Source organism: Toxorhynchites rutilus, chromosome 2 (genome assembly GCF_029784135.1).
Source record: "Toxorhynchites rutilus septentrionalis strain SRP chromosome 2, ASM2978413v1, whole genome shotgun sequence".
NCBI classification, from domain to species: domain Eukaryota; kingdom Metazoa; phylum Arthropoda; class Insecta; order Diptera; family Culicidae; genus Toxorhynchites; species Toxorhynchites rutilus.
This window is the reverse complement of record NC_073745.1, coordinates 36,433,465-36,453,598: the sequence shown is the minus strand read 5'-3', so window position 1 is coordinate 36,453,598 and position 20,134 is coordinate 36,433,465. Positions and strand designations below refer to the sequence as shown.

At 38.7% G+C, this 20,134-nt stretch overlaps 1 protein-coding gene across 2 annotated transcripts; it reads right to left on the bottom strand.

Moving 5' to 3' along the window:
• Positions 1 to 233: 233 nt before the first annotated feature.
• LOC129771534 (E3 ubiquitin-protein ligase RMND5A) lies at positions 234 to 12,650 on the bottom strand. 2 transcript variants are annotated; one of them, XM_055775281.1, is made up of 4 exons: positions 11,729 to 12,650; positions 4,875 to 5,698; positions 4,657 to 4,811; positions 234 to 1,124 (listed from the first exon to the last, which is right to left on the bottom strand). In XM_055775281.1, exons 1-4 carry the CDS (start codon positions 11,862 to 11,864, stop codon positions 1,043 to 1,045), a joined length of 1,197 nt encoding a protein of 398 aa, XP_055631256.1. In that variant the 5' UTR covers positions 11,865 to 12,650; the 3' UTR covers positions 234 to 1,042. The 2 variants fall into 2 exon arrangements, with proteins under 2 accessions (XP_055631256.1, XP_055631257.1); XM_055775282.1 differs by having other exon boundaries at positions 234 to 1,106; positions 11,729 to 12,649.
• Positions 12,651 to 20,134: the final 7,484 nt, after the last annotated feature.

The following is a 20,134-nucleotide window of genomic DNA, read 5'->3' as shown; positions in this document are numbered from 1 at the left end:
TATATCGACCTCTGGTATCGTATCTTTCAAAGAAGGAACGAGTTTAAGATAATTTGTTATCCCTAGAAAATCCGTTGACTAACAAATCAAACGAATATCATATCTTAATCATACAACTGACTTTCGAGATATGGTTCTTTTAAGTTTTATTATTGTGAATAGATTCTTTGGAATTGTGGAATTGCTCCATATGACAAAAATGCGTTCTTTTCGTTCTACAAGGACAAAATTCGTTCTAAATTTTTATTTTATATTTACATTGGTTTTTGTCGGCATTCTGTTTTTATTGATAAGGGTATTCGTATGCATAGATTTCTCGTGATAATTTGATGTCGCATTCGTGTAACGTAAAATCGTTCATGTTCCTCTATAGTTGAAATACCATTTATAATCTTCTATCAGCCTACACCTTCAAACCTAGTCATTCATACACATTCATTCACGTTGATGCGATATACGGTAGAAATGGTTCTGAGCATACAAAAACAAAACAATGATCTGATAGTCTAAACACAAAATATATGTACGTCGTGTATCTCGTATAGATTTTTTATCAACAAACAATATGAAGGAATATGTTTTTTTTATCAAGCTGAAATATATGTGTACCTATGAAAAATTGCTTACTCCTTAAGACCCATGGAATTATGTATGTCCTGCTCTGTATGAATGTTTCATAACATACTTCCACTGCAATGCTACTCCTACGGATTCGGATTTAACCTATCTGACTCTCGTAACTACGATTCCACACCTCATCGATACATATTGTTCAAGATGATGATTGAAGTTGCAACCAAATCGTAGGACTCGAAGTATAATCTCGATGGTTCGAATAAGGATTGTGAACTATTTTCAGTAAAAAAATATGATGAAACATGAAAAAGTTAACACTATTCCAGCTATTCACTATAAAATATTGAGATATTGATTAACGGATGAAAATTCATGAAAGTATAACGTCTAATGATCTACAGTTCTCTATCGCGACCAACCGCTCAGTTCCTACTTAGGGGGGACAGGGCAGGCGCGCGTTGTTTCCTTAGAAGTAGATCAGCGTCGCATCGGATGGACATTGCTCCATCGGGCAGTAGGGGCACTTCAATCTGTAAGAATTGTTGAGTCTGAACGTTAGAGGGCACATGCGAACGTTCGTGTGATTGTGTTTAATTTTTGTTTTGGTTTTGTATTTGCAAGCAGAGAACACGGAAGCGTAGGTCATGTGGTCATGTGGCGGCATGCAGGAGAAAAGAAATTGAAAGAAGAAAAATAAAAAAAAAGATCAAACATAAAAAACAGACCAAAAAGTTTTGTTTCGTGTGATTCATTATTATTATATTTTTTGCTTTGTGCTGTATCACTTTCGGTGAATTTTTCCCCTAAACTACATAGACAGCTCAACATTATCCATGAAGTAAGAAGTTCAACGCATCCCAGAGTATCGGTATTCGTTGTACTTCTCACACCATTCCAAGTGACTTCGGATTAAAACGTACCAAATTCGTATTTTCTATCGCTATACAGTAGTATCTCGATTTACCGAGAAAATTTATCAGTGAGTGGTAGGCTCTTGATTATTTGTTTCGGTCATAACTTTCATATTATCTGTCCTCTGGTATACACGACCTTAGGCGTCGTGCACAAAATACGTAACGCTAAAAATGCGATTTTTGATGGTATTCACATAATACCAGGAAACATATACACAGTTGTTAACACTCCTATACTCGCGTGAAAAAACCTAATTTGTGTTCTCTGGACTGTGCGCGTTTGTGTGATATTGCTATTGTGTATTTTCAGGCGTTATTTGGTATTTATTCAAAAAAAAAGATATAATTGTATGAATAAACTCCAGAAAATATTTTTTCTTTAAGCTCATTCAGTTTCAATAGTCATTTAATTCAGTCACCTCATTGATGCTCGGTCTGTCAGACCTATACGCGAGTATAGGAAGGTTAAAAATACATTGCTTTATTGAGGTGCAATGGAAATTTATTCAGTTACCAGGGAATGCTTGTTCACATTGGGCAACGTAAATACCTTTGTTATCATATTTTTCAGGTACACACAAAAATGTAATCACTCCACATGCGCTGCCAACTAACGAGTGTGTCCTGACGAGGAATGTGAAAAAATTCATTATAGGCAATTTGCCTTTCAAAAAGTGTACCTTCTGAAGCGCCCACCTTAGCTAGCGAGTCCGCTTTCTCATTCCCCGGAATCGAGCAATGAGAGGGAACCCATGCTAAGGTAATCTTGAATAATTTTTCGACCAAAACACTCAATAGATGTCTTATTCTTGTTAGGAAATAAGATGAGCGTTTATCAACTTTCATTGAGCGGATTGCCTCTATTGAGCTGAGACTGTCTGAGAAAATAAAATAATGGTCGATGGGCAGTGTTTCAATGATCCCTAGAGCATAGTATATCGCACCCATTTATGCGACATACACGGAACAAGGATCTTTGAGTTTGAAAGAGGCACTGGAATTTTCATTGAAGATGCCGAAGCCAGTGGACCCGTTTATGAATCAACCGTCAGTAAAGAACATTTTATCAGATCCAACTGTGATCCAACAAAATGCAGAATGCCAACAAAAATGTAATGTTAGTAATGAATTAATAGGTAGCATAATAAGGTGAAACTGGAGAACTGTCAACGCACATAAAGGGCACATAAAGTTACTACAGAACGAAATCGATTATATACAGTCTTAGATTTCTTTTCACTGCATATAATCCAATCCTGTATATAATCGAGTCAGAAAAAAAATCGTTTTTTATGCTTTTTTTTTTGGTTTTTTGAATATAAAAGATGAATTTAATTTTTGATTCATCCATTTAAAGTCAGAAAATACCTTTCTCACAAAGGTAAATTTATCCAGAATCTTTCAGAAAGTGATAGACGATCATATTTGATGAAAAAACAAACCTTCTACGCATATGTTCGAATTTCATCAATGACAGAGTAATAGGACTTTCCTTTTTGTTTCGGACTCTGTTGCCTCAAACTGGCTCTACCTTAAAAAGTACGCTACGGAAGACGATCATGTTGCTCTCATTTGAAAGATAAGAAAAGTTAGTATAGGATATTGTAGTGGAACCTCCAAATTAGTGGATCTAAATAACATTTTGGAAGTGAAAAACTTAAAGGTTTGTAATTTTTAATGTATTATTATTAATTTTATCCTAAAAGTTTATATTAAACATGATTCGGGTATGTTTTTATTCAAATTTCTATTTTTTATTCAAACTTGAACATCAGATTTGATGTATTATTCTTGGCACATATTACTCAAGTATGTAGGATAATGTGTTCTGGTGTCCGAATTAACCTGCGTGAATTCAGGTGTTTCAGTTTGTTTTGTTCAATTCATCGATCAATCGCAAAAAGTTGTTCAAAAAACAGTAAAATAGAATTTCGGTCGTGAATCTCTTTAGGTAATGTTTAATGACGGATTCAAGTGTGAGCGGAATCCAGCATTTCCAATGGTTCGAGCTTCAATATTTCCTGAACTAATTTAATCTCTTATATACGCTTTGAGCTGTGCATGTTCAATTCATTTCACAAATAAACTTCAAAAGGAAATTAAAATTCACAACAGTATGAATGCACTTTTGGAATTCACATTCTCTGTGCTTAATTAAGAATAAGATAAACGATTAACGACTTAACGACTTATTTGTTATAACGGTATATGAATAAAATAAGTGGGATGGGAAAAAAATATTCTCAACCTCAAGCCATTATTGCAACGTTATTTTAAAAATTCCTTAAATTCTGTATGAAACGCGAAAATTGTTTAGTCTGTATCTCCAGATTCTGGGTTTAAAAAAGTCTGAAAAATCTGTAGAAATAGATTATCGTGTAGATATGGTAACCCTGTTTGAGATACATCTATCGGTGCTTGCTTACTGGCTGCTGTTAAACCCATTAAAACATGTGCTATATCATCTTGGCTCAGGAAACATACCTCATTCGATCCCAGAATCGAAGTTAGCTGGGGCCCGTGAATTTTTTTAGGTTAACCACCCCCCCCCACTCCCCTTCCTCCTATGTCACATTAATTAACTCAAACTCGACCTACCTACACCCCCTCCCCTCCCTCGCGTTAAGTAATTTGTGCACGACAGATGGATAGCTCAATGCTCAACATAGTGAATTTCTTTTTTCGCGTTTGCACTTTATTTTTAGTGCATTATTGCAATATCCGCGATCTTCGTTATCCGAGGTAACGTTGCCAGACTATTTCGCGAATAATCGGGGTTCTACTGTAATTTCAATTTGAATCACTACTCGAATAGATTCGTTACAACACTGGTACCATTGTTTGTTCTGTCGTCAAATATTTGCAGTGAATTCAATAGGATTTCAGTAGCGTCGGTTTCGATGGACTATTCCAAAGCCACTGTTCAAACGAATGGTGCTCCATAACCCATTTAGCCCTCATTGATGAATAAAATGGAATCCACCACTATGTTCCTAAATCGAACCCCCAAAAACCAACCGTATCCAACGGTGTGACATGTTTTAAACATATATGAATGTCAGGAACAAAATTTCAGTGAGCCCTTTGTTAGTCACCAAAGCACAGCCAAATATTTTCCCATGAAAAGAAACATTTTTCCCAAGAAACCAAACAATCAAATACTCACATCGGCCCATTGCTGAGTTTGCTGAGGGCATCCCGGGAAATCACGTGTCCACACAATAGCTTCATGGGTGGATTATCCTCTGAGCTCTGCTGCCTCAAAATAGGACACGCAAAAATCGAATGGAAACGATTTTCCGGATCGAGATCAATTTCAATCTGTAGATATAAAAAAACTAGTCAGTTGTCAAGTTCATACACTTTCGTGGAAGAATAACTCACCGGCAGCTCATCTCTTCCATTCCAGATTCCGGTGACTTGGCGAGACATCATAACCTGTTTGAGATTTAATAAAGCCGGCAAAGCGGTACTACCAGCATTTACGATGACCGATAGTGGCGAGTCTTTGTTAATTCCCAGCAGGGAACATGCATCCTTTAGAAACACATCAGCCGCTTCGATCCACATCTCGGGTGCGGTGAGATATTTGTATGGAGAGTTATGCACACCAATGGGAAGATAGATTAGCGTACCCATCAGAATCTGAATTTCCTTCTCGAAGCGTTTCACAAATTTGGAGAAATTGGTGCGTGCATAAGTGATAGCCTCTGTCTGGGCGTGAATTCCTCCGTTTAAAATCTGCATGAACGCTAATCGGTGCAGCTTGAATTCTAGCGAACTGTTTCGAGCGTCCAGTTCGCTAGAATATCGTGTAGTCCACTCTAGGGCAGGCGTCAAATTGTGGCTGTGAATCGCTTCCCATATTCGATGCAATTCGGCATACGGTTCCGGTATGAGTTCCTCCGCCGGCAAACCCGACTCCTTGATCAGTGTGTCGGCCACATCGTCCATTCCTTGGCGATAGAAATGCTGTGCCATGATTTTGTTCAGCAGCAAAACATTCCGTTCCGACTGGAACACATCGGTTCGCGAAGTGGCAGTGAAGTCGGCTACAAAATTACGATCGATCGCTTTGCCCACCTTGCTGACGGTGCCGTGCAAATCCCGATGTTCGGTGGTTAATCGCTGTAGTTTGTCCTTCGCCTTGGCTATCGCATCATGCAGAACCTCGATCTGACCGGCGGTGAGTTGCTCGTCGGCAGGGGCTGCAAATATACGAAGAGCAATTTAGAATCGGTACGCTTCCAATCAGATAAATCTCAGAATCTGTCTGATTTAGAACAAAACGTTATTGGAAGACATTCTTAAGAGATTCTTCAATAATTTTCTTAAAAAACTGGAACCTGAAGGTTAATAAATTTTGAAAGAGGTTCGTTCGTGCAATGAGTAGGTTTTTGTGCAATTAGAAAACTTAAGATAACTTCCACTGGCTCCAAAATAAATAGTGAGGGTAAGGTAAACTCCGAAAGTCTTCGTAGCCTAACTGGTCCTGAGCTCAAGACATTGGGCCCTTAATCGACCATGTTTGTGAGTTATTCTAGTCACGTCCACGCAACAATCATAAAATGACGGTGACCCAGCTTATCCCCGTCCACACACGCTCTGCTGCTTGCAACAAGAAACATCTCGTTAGCTTTCGAGGAAAGCCGTATCGTGCATTTTTCTCTATAGTTGTCGTCCGTCGATGGTATCATAGGCCTAGGGATTCGCGACATTTCTAGAGGTGTAATAATCTGGTCCGTCGTCGAGCAACTGGGCATGAAACCGATCTGATAACTTTCTGCAAATCTGCTTACTATTGGCGATAGACGACGAAAGAGAATCTAGATTAGATTTTTTTTTCTTGTAGACATCATCCAGGATCGTTTTTGTATGATACTAACAATTCCGGCAGCTGTTTCGTGTCCCAGGCTATCAGCCGATGTATACACTGTATAAGTTTTTTTTTTGGACTTCCTTTGAAGCGCTACTGCTAGGTCATCCTTACTAGTTGTTTGTGATTCTTTAGCTGGTTAATGCCTCCTTAGTTTCACTTGGGGTGGTCGTCGATAAAGTAGCTCCATTTCTTCACACTCTTTTCCTCCCAGTCGGCGTTTTCCCCGAAAGGAATGTTTGCTGACTTCTCTTCAGTCGACACCGTTCCACGCTTTGTAGAGTTTCTCGTTGCTGCATGACTATTTATTGATAATGAAACTACATCCCATAGAAAGATTAGATCTTCTTCACAATTTTTCGCTAATAAACCCGATCCATGGCGGTAGTTCTCCAACTCACGACCGCACCGATTATTGCCAAGTCCTGCTCCACCTGCCCCAACCACCAGAGCTGCTGTCCGGCAATCTTGCAACATGCCCATCGCACTCGTTCAGCCTTGTTGACTTTCTGGATGCTGGATTCACTGCACCGTTGAAGTCCTCATCAACTCCGTCTTGGTCTCCTGTCTGCGCGCCGTTCAGGTGTTCATTGTAGTGCTGCTTCCACCTTTCGATCACCTCGCTTTCGTTCGTTCGTTTCGTTGCCTTCTCTTGTTCCTGCACATTTCCGCACGCGGCACAAAGCCTTCGTGCGAGGCGTTCAGTTTTTTCAAGAACTTCCGCGATTCTCGAGAACGATAAAGCAGCTCCAGCTCCTCACACTCTTCCTTTTCCAGGCGGTGCTTCTTTCCAGAAAGAGATGTGTTTGCTGCCTTCGGTTTGATCGGTATCGCTCCTGCTTGTGCGGCATCCTTCTCGCTCAGAATTGCTCGACGTTTATCGTCAAACCATTCGTTTTTTCTGTTCTTCTTGAATGGCACTAAAGTTTCCAGAAGAACTTTTGTCGTACTTTTTGTCGTTGAGATTTTTTATGCCAGATAACACGCCTTAAATGTATTCTGAATGGCAAGCTCTAGAATACGCGTGATCAAAGCGCAAATCGGAAAAAAAATCTATGATGAAAAATACCCCGGTTACGAAACACCGGAACAGAAAACGGACCGTTGTCCACGTTATTCAAATCCAATGAGTGCTTTTGCTGTGTTACTAATTATTGTTTTCATTTTTATCTTATATCATTCATGGTGGAAAGCAACATTCATTTCATCTATCCCCGACAACGCAGTTTCAAGTCTTCTACGTTCCTACAGTCGTAGTGAGTAGTACCGTGGAGGGCGCAAATGTTATTGACGACTCACAGTTTAGACAGCAGTTCTCAACGGCACGATAAGTTCTGACGTCGATGATGACTTTGGAAGGCCGATCATCAATCAAAACGTGACTGATTTCTGTTAGTAATGTAACTGTATTGGAGGCTGTGCTGGAAGAAGGAGCTACGTATGACCATATTCTTTTTTTTTTATCTCATCGAATTTCTTTTATTTAGGCTCATTGGCATTTCAGCTGTAACAGAGGCCGGTTTATTAATGTGTATTTTTATTTTATCGATAACATGTGTTAAGTTACCCAACGTCATCAATTTGCTATGTTTCATGCTGCAAGCAGCAGAACGTTTGCGAAAGAAAGGGTGGGATCGCCGTCACTTGATGACGGTTGTGTGCACGTAGTATTTTTTTTTATTTCTATTATAGTGACTTTCAACGCTTTTGGCTGGTTCGACACTTTACATCCATTTTTTTGGAAGAATGTCGGGAGTTGATTGAGAATTGAACTAGTGACCTTGAGCGTGAGAGGTACGGATGTTACCACTATGCCAAATCGCCTCCTAATTATAGCACGTAGTAGCTAGAATAACACACAAAGATAGTCGCTTAAGGGCCCGGAGTCTTGAACTCACGATCGTTCGCTTAGTAGCGGACATTCGACTAACTAGGCTACGAACACCCACTGACCAGATTCTTGAAGGCAATGAGAAGCCGATAAGTCTGCCATACAAATGAAACACAAATTTCGGCATTACTCGAGAATTAATTAAGCAAATGAAACCACATTTGGCATGTGGAGGTTTTAGGGTGCAATAAATGTTGCTATGATGATAAATGCTCCTCCCCCTGCTCTTAGGGGGGGCAGCCATACAAATGAAACACAAATTTCTGCATTACACGAGAATTAATCAAGCAAATGAAATCAAATTAGGCATATGGAGGTTATAGGGTGCAATTAATGTTTCTAGGGTAGTAAGTAATGATAGTAAATGATAGTAATCCTCCCACCTCTCTAAGGGGGGGCTGCCATACAAATGAAACACAAATTACAGGGGCACACAAACACAGACTTCTGCATAACTCGAGAACTAATCAAGCACAATTTGGGATCAGGTTTTTGGGTATGAGAAATGTTTCTATGATGGTATGACACCCCTTCCTCCTCTGGAATGGAGAGGGGGTCCCATAAAAATATTCCAACCAAACATGAAAATTGAAAATTTTCGGAAAACTCTGAAGGGAAAAGGGAAAATTCAAAAAATTAAATTCCCATATGTTCTACAATTACATAGTGACAAGTGCTGTTAGTCCATTTGATGTTTGCGGTAGCGAAATTGATCTTTGTTCGAAGCTGGAAATGGATTTTAATGTGATGAAACGCACTCCTATATCTTCTTCTATCTATACCAATAAAAAAGTATCGCCAAATGTGTTGATAAAAGCAGAACTCGAGGAAGGAATTGTCCGATTTAGGGCTGTTTTTATTCTACCATATATTCTGTATAAAACATTTATTCCATGTAACAGAGAAACATGTTATTTGCAAGTGGTTGAAAAATCTTGAACGAGAATTGTGTCTGAAAATAATCTGATATTATAATGATGAGTTTTGTTAGAAATACTAGGAATTTTATAGCAAAAGGTAAATTCAACGGGGTCGATTAGAAGATCAATCAATGAACAGTTCTGCGTTTGGACCCTTGAACATGCTCATATTAGGCTGTCATAAAAGTCCTGCGGTATTTTTTTTGAATTTTCATTTGTTCATAAAATTAGTTACAATCATCTGTGTTAAGTCAAATATGCGCCGTTTTGTTCGATGACTTGTTCCCAACGAGATGCCAACTTCATAATACCCCTGTTATGGCGGGTTTACATTAGGGAGATCTATAGCTATAGATGGATTTATTCACGTGAAAATAGGTGTAAACGGGTGAGAATAAATATGATACACTTTTTCGAGGTATATATAACATGAATAAATTCAGCAAATTCACAAGCGTTTACATCTCACTGGTGAAAAATCACTGAAGTTGGATGCGGTTCTACTTCAGGTGAATAAATTCACCGAAAATATGAATATATTCATTATAGAAGTTCACGCTAGTGTAAACGGTTGATGCGATTTCTATAAATCTCATCATATTTCTTCACATGAATATATCACTAGGCTAAACCCACCCTTATAGAAGCTCGCTTCCTTATTGGCAAAATCTCGGATAACCAATTTTCACAGGCCTCTTTTGTGGCTAACTTCTGACTACCTAGCTCGTTCGCCATGGACAAAAACAGGTGGTAGTCACTTGGTGCAATGTCCGGACTATACGGCGGATGCAAAAGAACCTCCCATCCGAGCTCCCGGAGCTTCTGGCGCGTCACCAAAGAAGTGTGTGGCCTGGCGTTGTCCTGACGGAAGACAATGCGGCCTCTGTTTATCAAAGATGGCCTCTTTTTCATGAGTGCTACCTTCAAGCGGTCCAGTTGTTGGCAGTACAGGTCCGAATTGAGCGTTTGGCCATAGGGAAGCAGCTCATAATAGATTATTCCTTGACAATCCCACCAAACACACAGCAGAACCTTCCTGGCCGTTAATGAGGGCTTGGCCACCGTCTGAGCCGCTTCAGCGGGCTTCGACCACGACCGTTTGCGCTTCACGTTGTCGTAAGTGACCCACTTTTCATCGCCAGTCACCATCCGCTTCAGAAACGGGTCGATTTTGTTGCGATTCAGCAGCGATTTACATGCGTCGATACGGTCAAAGATGTTTTTTGCGTCAACGTGTGTGGCACCCATACATCGAGCTTCTTTGTGAATCCAAGCTTCTTCAAATGGTTAATAACGGTTTGATGACTTATCCCCAGCTCTTGGCCGATGCAATGGCTGCTACTATGCCGGTCTTTTTCGGCTAATTCAGCGATTTTGTCGCAATTTTCGACGACAGGCGTGGGAGCGTGGCGCATCTTCGACGACCTCCACACCAGAACGAAAACGTTGAAACCATCGATGTGCGGTGGAAATGGAAACTGTATCGAGTCCATAAACTGCACAAATTTTATTGGCAGCTTGAGATGCATTTTTGCCTTTGTCATAGTAGAACTGTAAAATATGTCGGATTTTCCTCCCCCTCTCTTTATTTTACTCCATATTTGCGACACTATAACTCACGAACGACTTAACCAAACAAAACACAGTCAAGGACTATACTATAGCGCGCAAAAATACCTTTCCAACAAGCTATAGTATGACTCGATACAATGAATACAACTAGAACTACGCGCTTACAACGACACCTCGCGGAAATACCGCAGGACTTTTTTGACAGCCTAATAGTAAGAAAACGTGAATGTTTGAAGGTATTGATAACAAAAACAAATGTTGGGCGGGACGAAGTTTGCTGAGTCAGCTAGTTTATGTACATTTATAGAATTGTTACACAAGCATTAAATTTATACTTTGTGTATCTTTCTTTTCAGCAGTTTGGAAATAAATCACGAGCTGCAGAAAAGTAGTTTTTTAAATTAACCGGGACTCATAAAAATCGCCCATGTAAAATACCAAACAGGAACCGTATGAGCGTAACCACGAATTGGACGACCAGTTAAGTGCAAAATTAAGACAGCTTTATCCAGCTCTCAGTTACGAATTTATCGATACGTTCAATGCAATTCGCGTTGATTCGCACATGATTTATTTGATTGCTAAATCGCACTAGATAGTCAACAAAGCGGAACAACGTTAGTGTAAACCATTAATGAGAGGCGAAAAAAAGCTGGCGTAGATATAAAATTACATCAGTTATATATGTATGAATAATAACAATACAATAAACATTCGCTCCCAACAAGACCAACGAACTTATCGCCACTAGTCTAGAGGCTTAATCGGAGAAACCAGTTGCAAATGTTGCAATCGAATCATATACCTAGACGGGAGAACCCAAATGTTACAATGTAATATGGATTCACAGTTTCTTTGTTAGCAATAGCAGTTACATTATGTGCACCATGTTCGTCTTCAAGCAACTGTACGCTGCATTTTTCATAATATGTATACCATTCATTTGCTTTCACTCGGAATCTCGGTGTGCGATACTTACCTTCCGCAATGGAGGCACGCAACTTCTCGATGAAGGCTATCACATCGCCTATTATGCGCTGTGAGTGGTCGTTGATGGCTGAGAACTTCGTAACCACTTTGTCTACTTCCTTCTCGACAGCAGCGCAAGATTCCATTTTGATGAGAGAAGTTTCCTCAAAACAGTGTACACGAACGAAAAAGGTAAAATATTCCCTTTGTTTTGATGGACTATCGCTCGCTTACTCCCGGCTCTGCCCCTTTTCCAGTTGCTCGAGACCAGCGGAAAACGTACCGAAAGAAAGCGTCCTGTATTGCAAAATACTTTATTGTGCGGATTTGGCTACCACCAATTCTCGAAAGTAGGCCAGCCTTGCTGTTAAGAGATGGGAAAGGTCAAACTTTTCTCCTAATTTGCACACATCTTCCCAATCTGGTCCGACGTATTGCCGCCCAGCTAAATCCAACTCCGAGCAACAAGATTTATTTGTTTATCAATCTACGTCGCACAACGATCTGATTTCACTTCAATCTAGCAGTTCGTCTGATTTTAGCAGCGAATTTTCATAGTTTTCACGTTTCCCTCTGCTAACAGCTTGAGCAACAATAATAACGAGAGAAACAAGTATTTTGGCCCTCTCGTTCGCGAAGAAAAAACGATCGTATAGTGGAAAATGATTATGATGATTTGCTTTACATCCGCGATGACAAATGTACAGTGTCGACGTCTGGTGGCGATATCTATTCAGGGAGCGAAACTAATCTTTATGAGATTATCGGGCTCAATAACAATTTAAAATTGATAAAATTTCAATGAACTTTATTACTTCATGTAATTTGCTTACACGAAACACGTAGCACTCAATTTAACTTCAATTTTCATTCATAGTTTTAATTTTAAGTTCGTATTTATTCCACCTGAAAATCCACTTTTATGTTCGCTTCCCAAATCGAATGCATGAAGCTCAAATGCAGTCAACGCGAAAACACTGAAGCCAAAGTACGTGGAATAAGAAGGTAGTCTACTCCCTGCTTTGTTCAAGTGTGGTAGGCAAAGGAAAAAAGCAAGAAATAGTAACAAACCATCGATCGAATCCAAATAAATTTGAACATTTTTTAATTTTTCAAATTATAATACAAGAACTGTCTCCAAAAATGTTTCGAAATGATGAAATAGCAGTTTACTTAATTATTTTAAAAATTAAAACTGTAAAATTATCGCACCTGTACTATAAAAATAATGCAATCCGATAAACAAATGTGTTGAGAGGTTATATCGAAGCAGTGTCGTTCCCGTTCCCGATCCATGGAGCGAATGCATGGGATAGCTGAAAATATCTCCGATTAGTTTATCTCATTCGAAATTATTCTGTTCCGGCATCGCGGGACGTGGTACTTCAACATTTCGCTGAAGTAAACAAAACCTGTTCAGTATGAAATCGATAAAAAACCACATGAAAACTTACTTGCACTGAAAAAGCGGTATATTATCGTGTTTACCGTCGGCACGACTTGCGATTTTGTCTCTTTCCAGGATTTTTGTAACTTTTAAAATCGAGAAATATTGAAAAAACTTCAGTACTTCGAACTAATTGAGGATTTGTTATTACTAACTTCGTTGGTGTGTAACACATGCGCTCTCCGTGTGTATACACAGGAGATATCCCTTACCTTCTATTCTACGTACTTTGCACTGAAGCAACAAATGAGAGCTGTCATCAAACGACCCAGGTGGCGAAGAAGTGATTCCTGCTTAGGGTAAAAGAACACTGTTTGGCCAAAGGTAAATAAAAGTACTGATGGTACTGATTTAACATGAAACAAAAGAAGCAAATATTTAGTTATTCATTGCTTAATTTTTTATCAACCCTTTTCGCATTACATTACAATTTTAGTCAATTGTTTCCATGTTCGATTTTTTGATTATTGAAGAGTGACAAACCTAGTAGTATTCGTACAAAATTTCAACCATTTTTTTCCTTACGTTTTTGAGGCCTTCTACAAAAATGTATCGATGCCCTGAGGCCGATTACACATTATCCGGTTTCTGCCGGACCGGTTTCAAAAAGCGCCGCTGGGTTTGGACGGATAACCGGATAACAATGTGAAAGAAACCTCGCGCTACACAAAACCGTACATCTTTCACATACACATACATGCATTTGTTTATACAGTGGTTTGACAGGTAAATATTGCTGCAAATATTTCTGCTACATACAACTGATTGCTGTTGGGTGGCTGGCTCAATTCGACAGCCCACAATTCCAATCTCCCAACATTGTATGGGGAAATCCTTTTCCGCACCACAAATTGCTGTCGGCGAACAAAAGCTCGAACTGCTATCCACGCAATGCCGACAGTAAATACAAAATGGCGAAACACCCGGCTCAAACATCACATCAACAAACAAAATACAGTTCTGGTAGAACTACATATATTCATATGAAAACACTAGTTACACTGGTGGACATAAGTATTCGTCATGAATTAATTTATCGCATTTGTATTACATACACAAATAGTTTGTGATATAAACTCAACTGTGCAGGTGCAGTAGATTCTGTGAAGTGTACTCAGTAGAAGCAGTAGAAGTTTTCAATGATTTACCCTGCTTTAATAAATTACAGGAAAGAAAAAGGCCGAGTTCCACATTTTTAATTGGACAGAAGTATTCGTCACCTTGAAAAAAATGTTAATTTATCGATCCCTAAAGATCTAGAAACACTGTTAATAAATGAACCTGACACATTTCATCACTTTTGTATATTTTTAATAAAAATCGGCTGCGTTCGTATAATTATTATTCCGTGGTAACAAAATGGGCAGGAAAGGTAAGGAAACTACGATGGAGAAAAGGAAAACTGTTTTGAATTTGTTCAAAATGAATAACACAGTTTCCGAAATAGCTAGGAGTGTTGGTAGGCCAAGCACAACGGTACAGGATATTATCAATCGTTATAAGAACAGCGATAACTTCGACAAAAAACCTAGGACGGGAAGTCCTTGCAAGTTAACGGATAGAGAAAAGCGAAAAATAATACAAATTATTGAGAAAGAACTGAAAACATCTTCGTCAAAAGTGCGAGGAGAGCTGCTGGAGTTCAGTGGGCAAGATGTTCTTTCCAGAACGGTGCGCAATGTGTTGAATAATGCCCAATATAAAGCCCGTGTTTGTCGTAAGAAGCCTCTTATTAGCAAGGTTAATCAGGCTAAAAGGTTGAACTTTGCGAAAGATTACCAAAATCTAATCGGGTGATTTTGGTAATCTCTGGAACAATGTGTTGTTTTCCGATGAGGGCAAATTCAATGTTTACAAATCAGATGGAAGGGTATTGGTATGGCGAAAACCGGATACTGACCTGCAGAAGAAAAATGTTCAAGCTACCGTGAAAAAGGAGGTGCATCAGTCATGGTCTGGGGCTGTATGGCAGCATCCGTTGTCGGGGAATTGGTATATGTAGATGGTATCATGAAAAAGGAGCAATATTCAAATATTTTGAAAGAAAATATGAAGAAAAGTGCTGAAAAGTTAGGTATAGAGAGCAATTTCTACTTCTAACAAGACAACGACCTTAAACATACTGCGGAAGCGGTATGCCTCTGGCTGCTATATAATACACCCTATCAGCACAAAACGCAACCCCAATCACCGGATATGAATCCCATAGAGCATTTGTGGGATGTTCTAGATCGACGTGTACGTGAACATCATGTAACATCACAAAAGCAGCTGAAAGATATTTTTCGTGAAGAATGGTATAAGATCGAGCCTAAAGTATGCGAGAAGCTGGTACACTCAATGACAAATCGATTGAAAGAGGTCATTGCACAGAAAGGATTAAACACAAGATATTAAATGTCTAGATAATTTGTTCAGAAATGTTTTTCTGGAGAAATGTTCTAAGTGCCGAATACTTTTGTCCAGCTGAATTTGAAGATAAAGTTATGATTTTTGTAAAATAAGCTAATTGTTTTCATTGTTTTGATTTCCCAATAAAGTAAATTTATAATAAGACTATATTGTTTCACTTGAATAACCTTCGGAAGTGGATTGGAATAATATCGCTTAGTAAAAACACATTCGTGGTAGATTCATGCATATGCCGAATATTTATGTCCATCAGTGTATATAAAACATATATTCACAATGTACAGTTTCACAAAATTACAATCTGTATTTATTTAGCAAAACATCCGATAAAATATTTAATTTATTGTTGATTCCATGGTGGACGATTTCGGACGTATCTGCTCCGCAGAATAATAAAATCATTTCCGCTTACGCTTTGTTGATCTCATCTCTGTGCGATGTTCCCGATCGCTATCGGCAGCGGTGAATTCCCCAATTCCCTTGCGCATCTTTCGCTTCCCGATCGCATATGAGTGAGCGAAGATCAAGCATCTGTACCTTGTTCTTGGTATAGCTGCACCTAGCTGATCGAGCCCGTGTTTTTTGAATTTCCACTATTTGTGAGCAGCTTAGGGCATTCACCCTCTCATGATATGCCTTTTGGGGTTGCAACCACGAACCTGCTCAAATTTGCGTTCCTTTGAGAGTACATACGGACGAATGTTGAAGTGTGGCACGCCATGAGCACGGCCAAAGTGAGTGCAGGCCTCGCAGACATTACACGCACATCAGGACGGTGTTCTTACCGATAAGTGCGATCAGAGCGGTCAGAGGTATAAACCTTTCCGCCTATTTTCAAAATACGTTCGCAAACCTTTTCGGTAATTCTCAGAGCGCACACGTTTATGTTAGGCGCATATGGTTCTACAACAGTTCCCACAACGACGGCAACGTAAATTTGCAATGATAAATTAACATGAAAAACTTACTGGACAAAAAACATGGCTGTCATCAACAGTATTATAAAAACTAACTTTTGTCCAGTTGCAAACAGCACACAAACAGTCACAAACAGCATGATTTATTTCACATGCTCCGTTGCCACATATTTTTTAACAGTCTCAGAAACACGGTTAGATAAAAGTGTAAAATTTTATGAAGCAATAATAATAACAATTTCTAACAAGCTAGGGGCACTACTTATTTATGTGTATTATCTGTTCACTTCCTGTGATCATCTTGAAATCTGCCTACAAGAGAATGTGTGCCTATTCATTCATTCTAGAGTGTTTTTTTTTATTTCAGCATTGCAGTAATAATGCTTTGTGATTAAAATTACATCATACTTTTCTTTCAAACACTATCTAATTGCTGCTTCTGCAGATCCTCGTCCAGAAACGCACTCAGCCGTAATTTCTCGAGGACGTACTCCTTGGGCAGAAGCAGCTTCTTGAGCGCGTTTTGCATCAACGCACAGCGGATCCTGGGCGAAGAATGACCGATTGCTGGGTGATTGCGTTCTGACAGAGTCGGGCAGGGAAACATCTCGATCACCGAGCACTAATCGGACAGTTTGGTCTTGAATTCCTCGAGCCGAGCCTTAACCACCTCTTCGTCGATCACGTTCCGGGTCAGGCTGAACTGTATGAAATAAGAATATTAGAAGACTTTGGTGTGTTCAAATTAACAAAAACTCACCTTCACATTCAGCTGGATGAAGTCGCTTGAAATCTGCCCCTTGATGAAACAGTTGAAAATTTGGTTGACATCCTAAAACTTGTTCAGTATCGATTTCAAATGAGGGAAATTTTCTGTAAGCAAAACAAAAACAAAAGTTAATTAATGAATTATGAATAATAACACTACCCACCGTTGAACACAATCCATGGCAAAACACTTCATGAAACCTCGTGCGCATGTGACCATTGATTCGCTTTGAGCAGAAATTTGCATCACTTCACTTGTTTCACAGTAGCGAAATAAAGAAGCGAAATAAAATTTTCGGCATCCATATCATCTGCAGCTTCTGGAATGATTTCAAAATCAACAAACAAACGTCAATAGCACACACATGCTAATACATGGGACGAAAAATTGCATGAATCGCACTAATACTAACAGACCTGACAAACATCTGTCAATGCGCGTTGATGGCATTGGGCTTCGTGCTACGCTTTTGGGAAGTGATAGTAAAAATAAATTTTCAGGTGCAATTAACACATAATAAAAATAAAAATTATTAATGAAAATTAAATTTTTCTTAACAAACATGTCTTTTGTGTAATAGAGTAACGCGTTCTTTTGCAAGTTGTGAGAAGTTTTTAAGCAAGAATTGTGTTTGATAATAATTTCATATTATAATGATGAGTCTTGGTGAAAATATCAGCAAAATTATACAAAAATGATTAGTTCACCGGAACCTTAGCCATGGCCGATGAAAAAATGGATGTCGGCATGTTCTTCAGCAGCTGTGGCCTTGGCAAGCAGTTACTTTTTCGTTTTGACCACGAAATTATCGGAGTAGATTCTCCACTTGAGGTTCACCCAAAAAAAATCTATCGGCTGCAAATGGAGAACGTTGGGAAGGTCGTCGACCAAAGAAGGACTTTCTCGGGAAATTTTTGTGGTGAGATACATACTTGACGTCAACACATACTTCATTGATGGGGAACGTAAAGTACCCAGTCCCATTTCGGTCGTTACCGTCCAGCGTCAAATAGATCTCGTTTTCCATTATGCTCACGACGTCGCGCTTTGCCGGCAAAAAGTTTTTCACCTGCACCTTCAGCCGACCCTTTTGGGTGACGCTTACGCTTACGCATGGGTACTGAAAATCAAGTGGTGAGGGTGTCGAAGACTTTTTTTTAATAGAAGACTCAATAAATGTAGGATTTTAAAAAAAAGTTCCATTGAGTTAGTAGGCCAGGGCCACGCATTATCACATCAAATCGATTACAACAAACACACTCCGCCACATATTCACTAAACAAATGGCTGTTTGGTGAGCTCTTTGTTCTGAAACAGGTAAGGATAAGCAAATCGGATTATTGAGACAAAAAACTATAGCAAGCACGGGAACGCCTGCATTTTTGGAGAAAGCAGAATAAAGTATGAGAGAGTTATCTGTGGTTCGCCGTGGAGCGCTAACTGAATCAGCCTATCTTTGTCTTCGGTAGAATTCCAAGATTATTTACCATCAACTAACAATCAAATATAACTCTAGACATTTCAATTATCAATACTGGTAAACTATAAAGCTAAGAAAAACTTTAATTGAAATAACCCAGCAAACATTAAATCGTATAATTTTGCACGTGCCAAGTCTTACAAGAAATCCGAATAAATCAGAATCGCATATAATATCAATCAAAGTATGTATCGTATATATTTGAAATCGCATAAAATGTAAAAACTCGATTTTATATACCATTATCAAATTAAGTCGCAATTCGGTATAATAAACATCAATTTTATGATGTATATTGTCGTAAAATATATTTTATCCGCATCATATGCGTATATTATGCTGATGCAGTTTATGTGTCGTATAAGCGTATAATTTAAATCGATTCAGTACTGTAGTAAATCGTGTTGCATGCTGAAGAAAATCATGAAACAGTAATCATATTAGATCCTAATAAAGAACATATTACATCATATTGAAATATCAATGAAATGCTGATGCACTCGAAAGTTTTAACCGAATTAAATTTCAGATAGCCGCGCGAGATAGCTGGTGGATGATAATCCAGACGACCGGAGTTCGAACCCACATCGGAGCAGTTTCCAACAAATATCAATCTGTGTCATTTTAAACATTCATATTCCACTCCCAACATAAGTCAATCAATCAATTATTATTTCTACGAACATAAATACTCATATATAAAAATGGCGATTTGAGAGGTTATAATAAACATTTCACGAATATATTTTGCGCAATTTGTTTTTTTTTCTATGTCTGTAATAAATCGTATATGAGTATGGCAAAAGTCGTATTTGGTGCTTTGACAATTCATGAATATTTTCATATTAGATCGCAATTCAATTCCAGCATAATCGCCATTATAGCCGGCCAAAGTTGCATATTCATCCGAACAAATTCGGTAAGCATTTTCCATGTATGTATATGGCCTCCACTTTTATATGCATATGCCAGTTAGGGTGCTCATACACTGTTTGACCGAAGCCAAATATTTGACTCTTTTTGACAGATAAATTTTGTCCAACGTGTACTGATCAAATATATTCTACACAAAACACGACAAGCAAATATTAAATTATTGGATGCCTAAAATATTTTTTCAGTCTGTTCTTCGAACCTGTCGGTATATGGTTAGGTTACCTTGAATATTTCAGTTGATTTTTTCCTTGTTCGGTGTTTGATATTGTTTACTACTGTTGAAAATTGAAGAGTGGCAAACAAAATAGTGTTTGTACAAATATCAAATCAAACCTTATCTGTCAAAAAATATCAAATATTTGACCTCCGGGCAAACAGTGTACGGCCACCTTTAGGCGCATTATAGGCCAACCAAATTTTAGGGCATATGATGTTATATATACGCTTGTTATGCG

Excerpts from the sequence above, each read along its gene's own strand:
- LOC129771534 (XM_055775281.1), bottom strand. The coding sequence starts at position 11,864 with ATGGAATCTTGCGCTGCTGTCGAGAAGGAAGTAGACAAAGTGGTTACG. Across the intron at positions 4,812-4,874 it reads ATGGAAGAGATGAGCTGCCG|ATTGAAATTGATCTCGATCC; the intron begins GTGAGTTATTCT and ends TTATATCTACAG. Across the intron at positions 1,125-4,656 it reads AAACTCAGCAATGGGCCGAT|ACTCAACAATTCTTACAGAT; the intron begins GTGAGTATTTGA and ends TCTAACGTTCAG.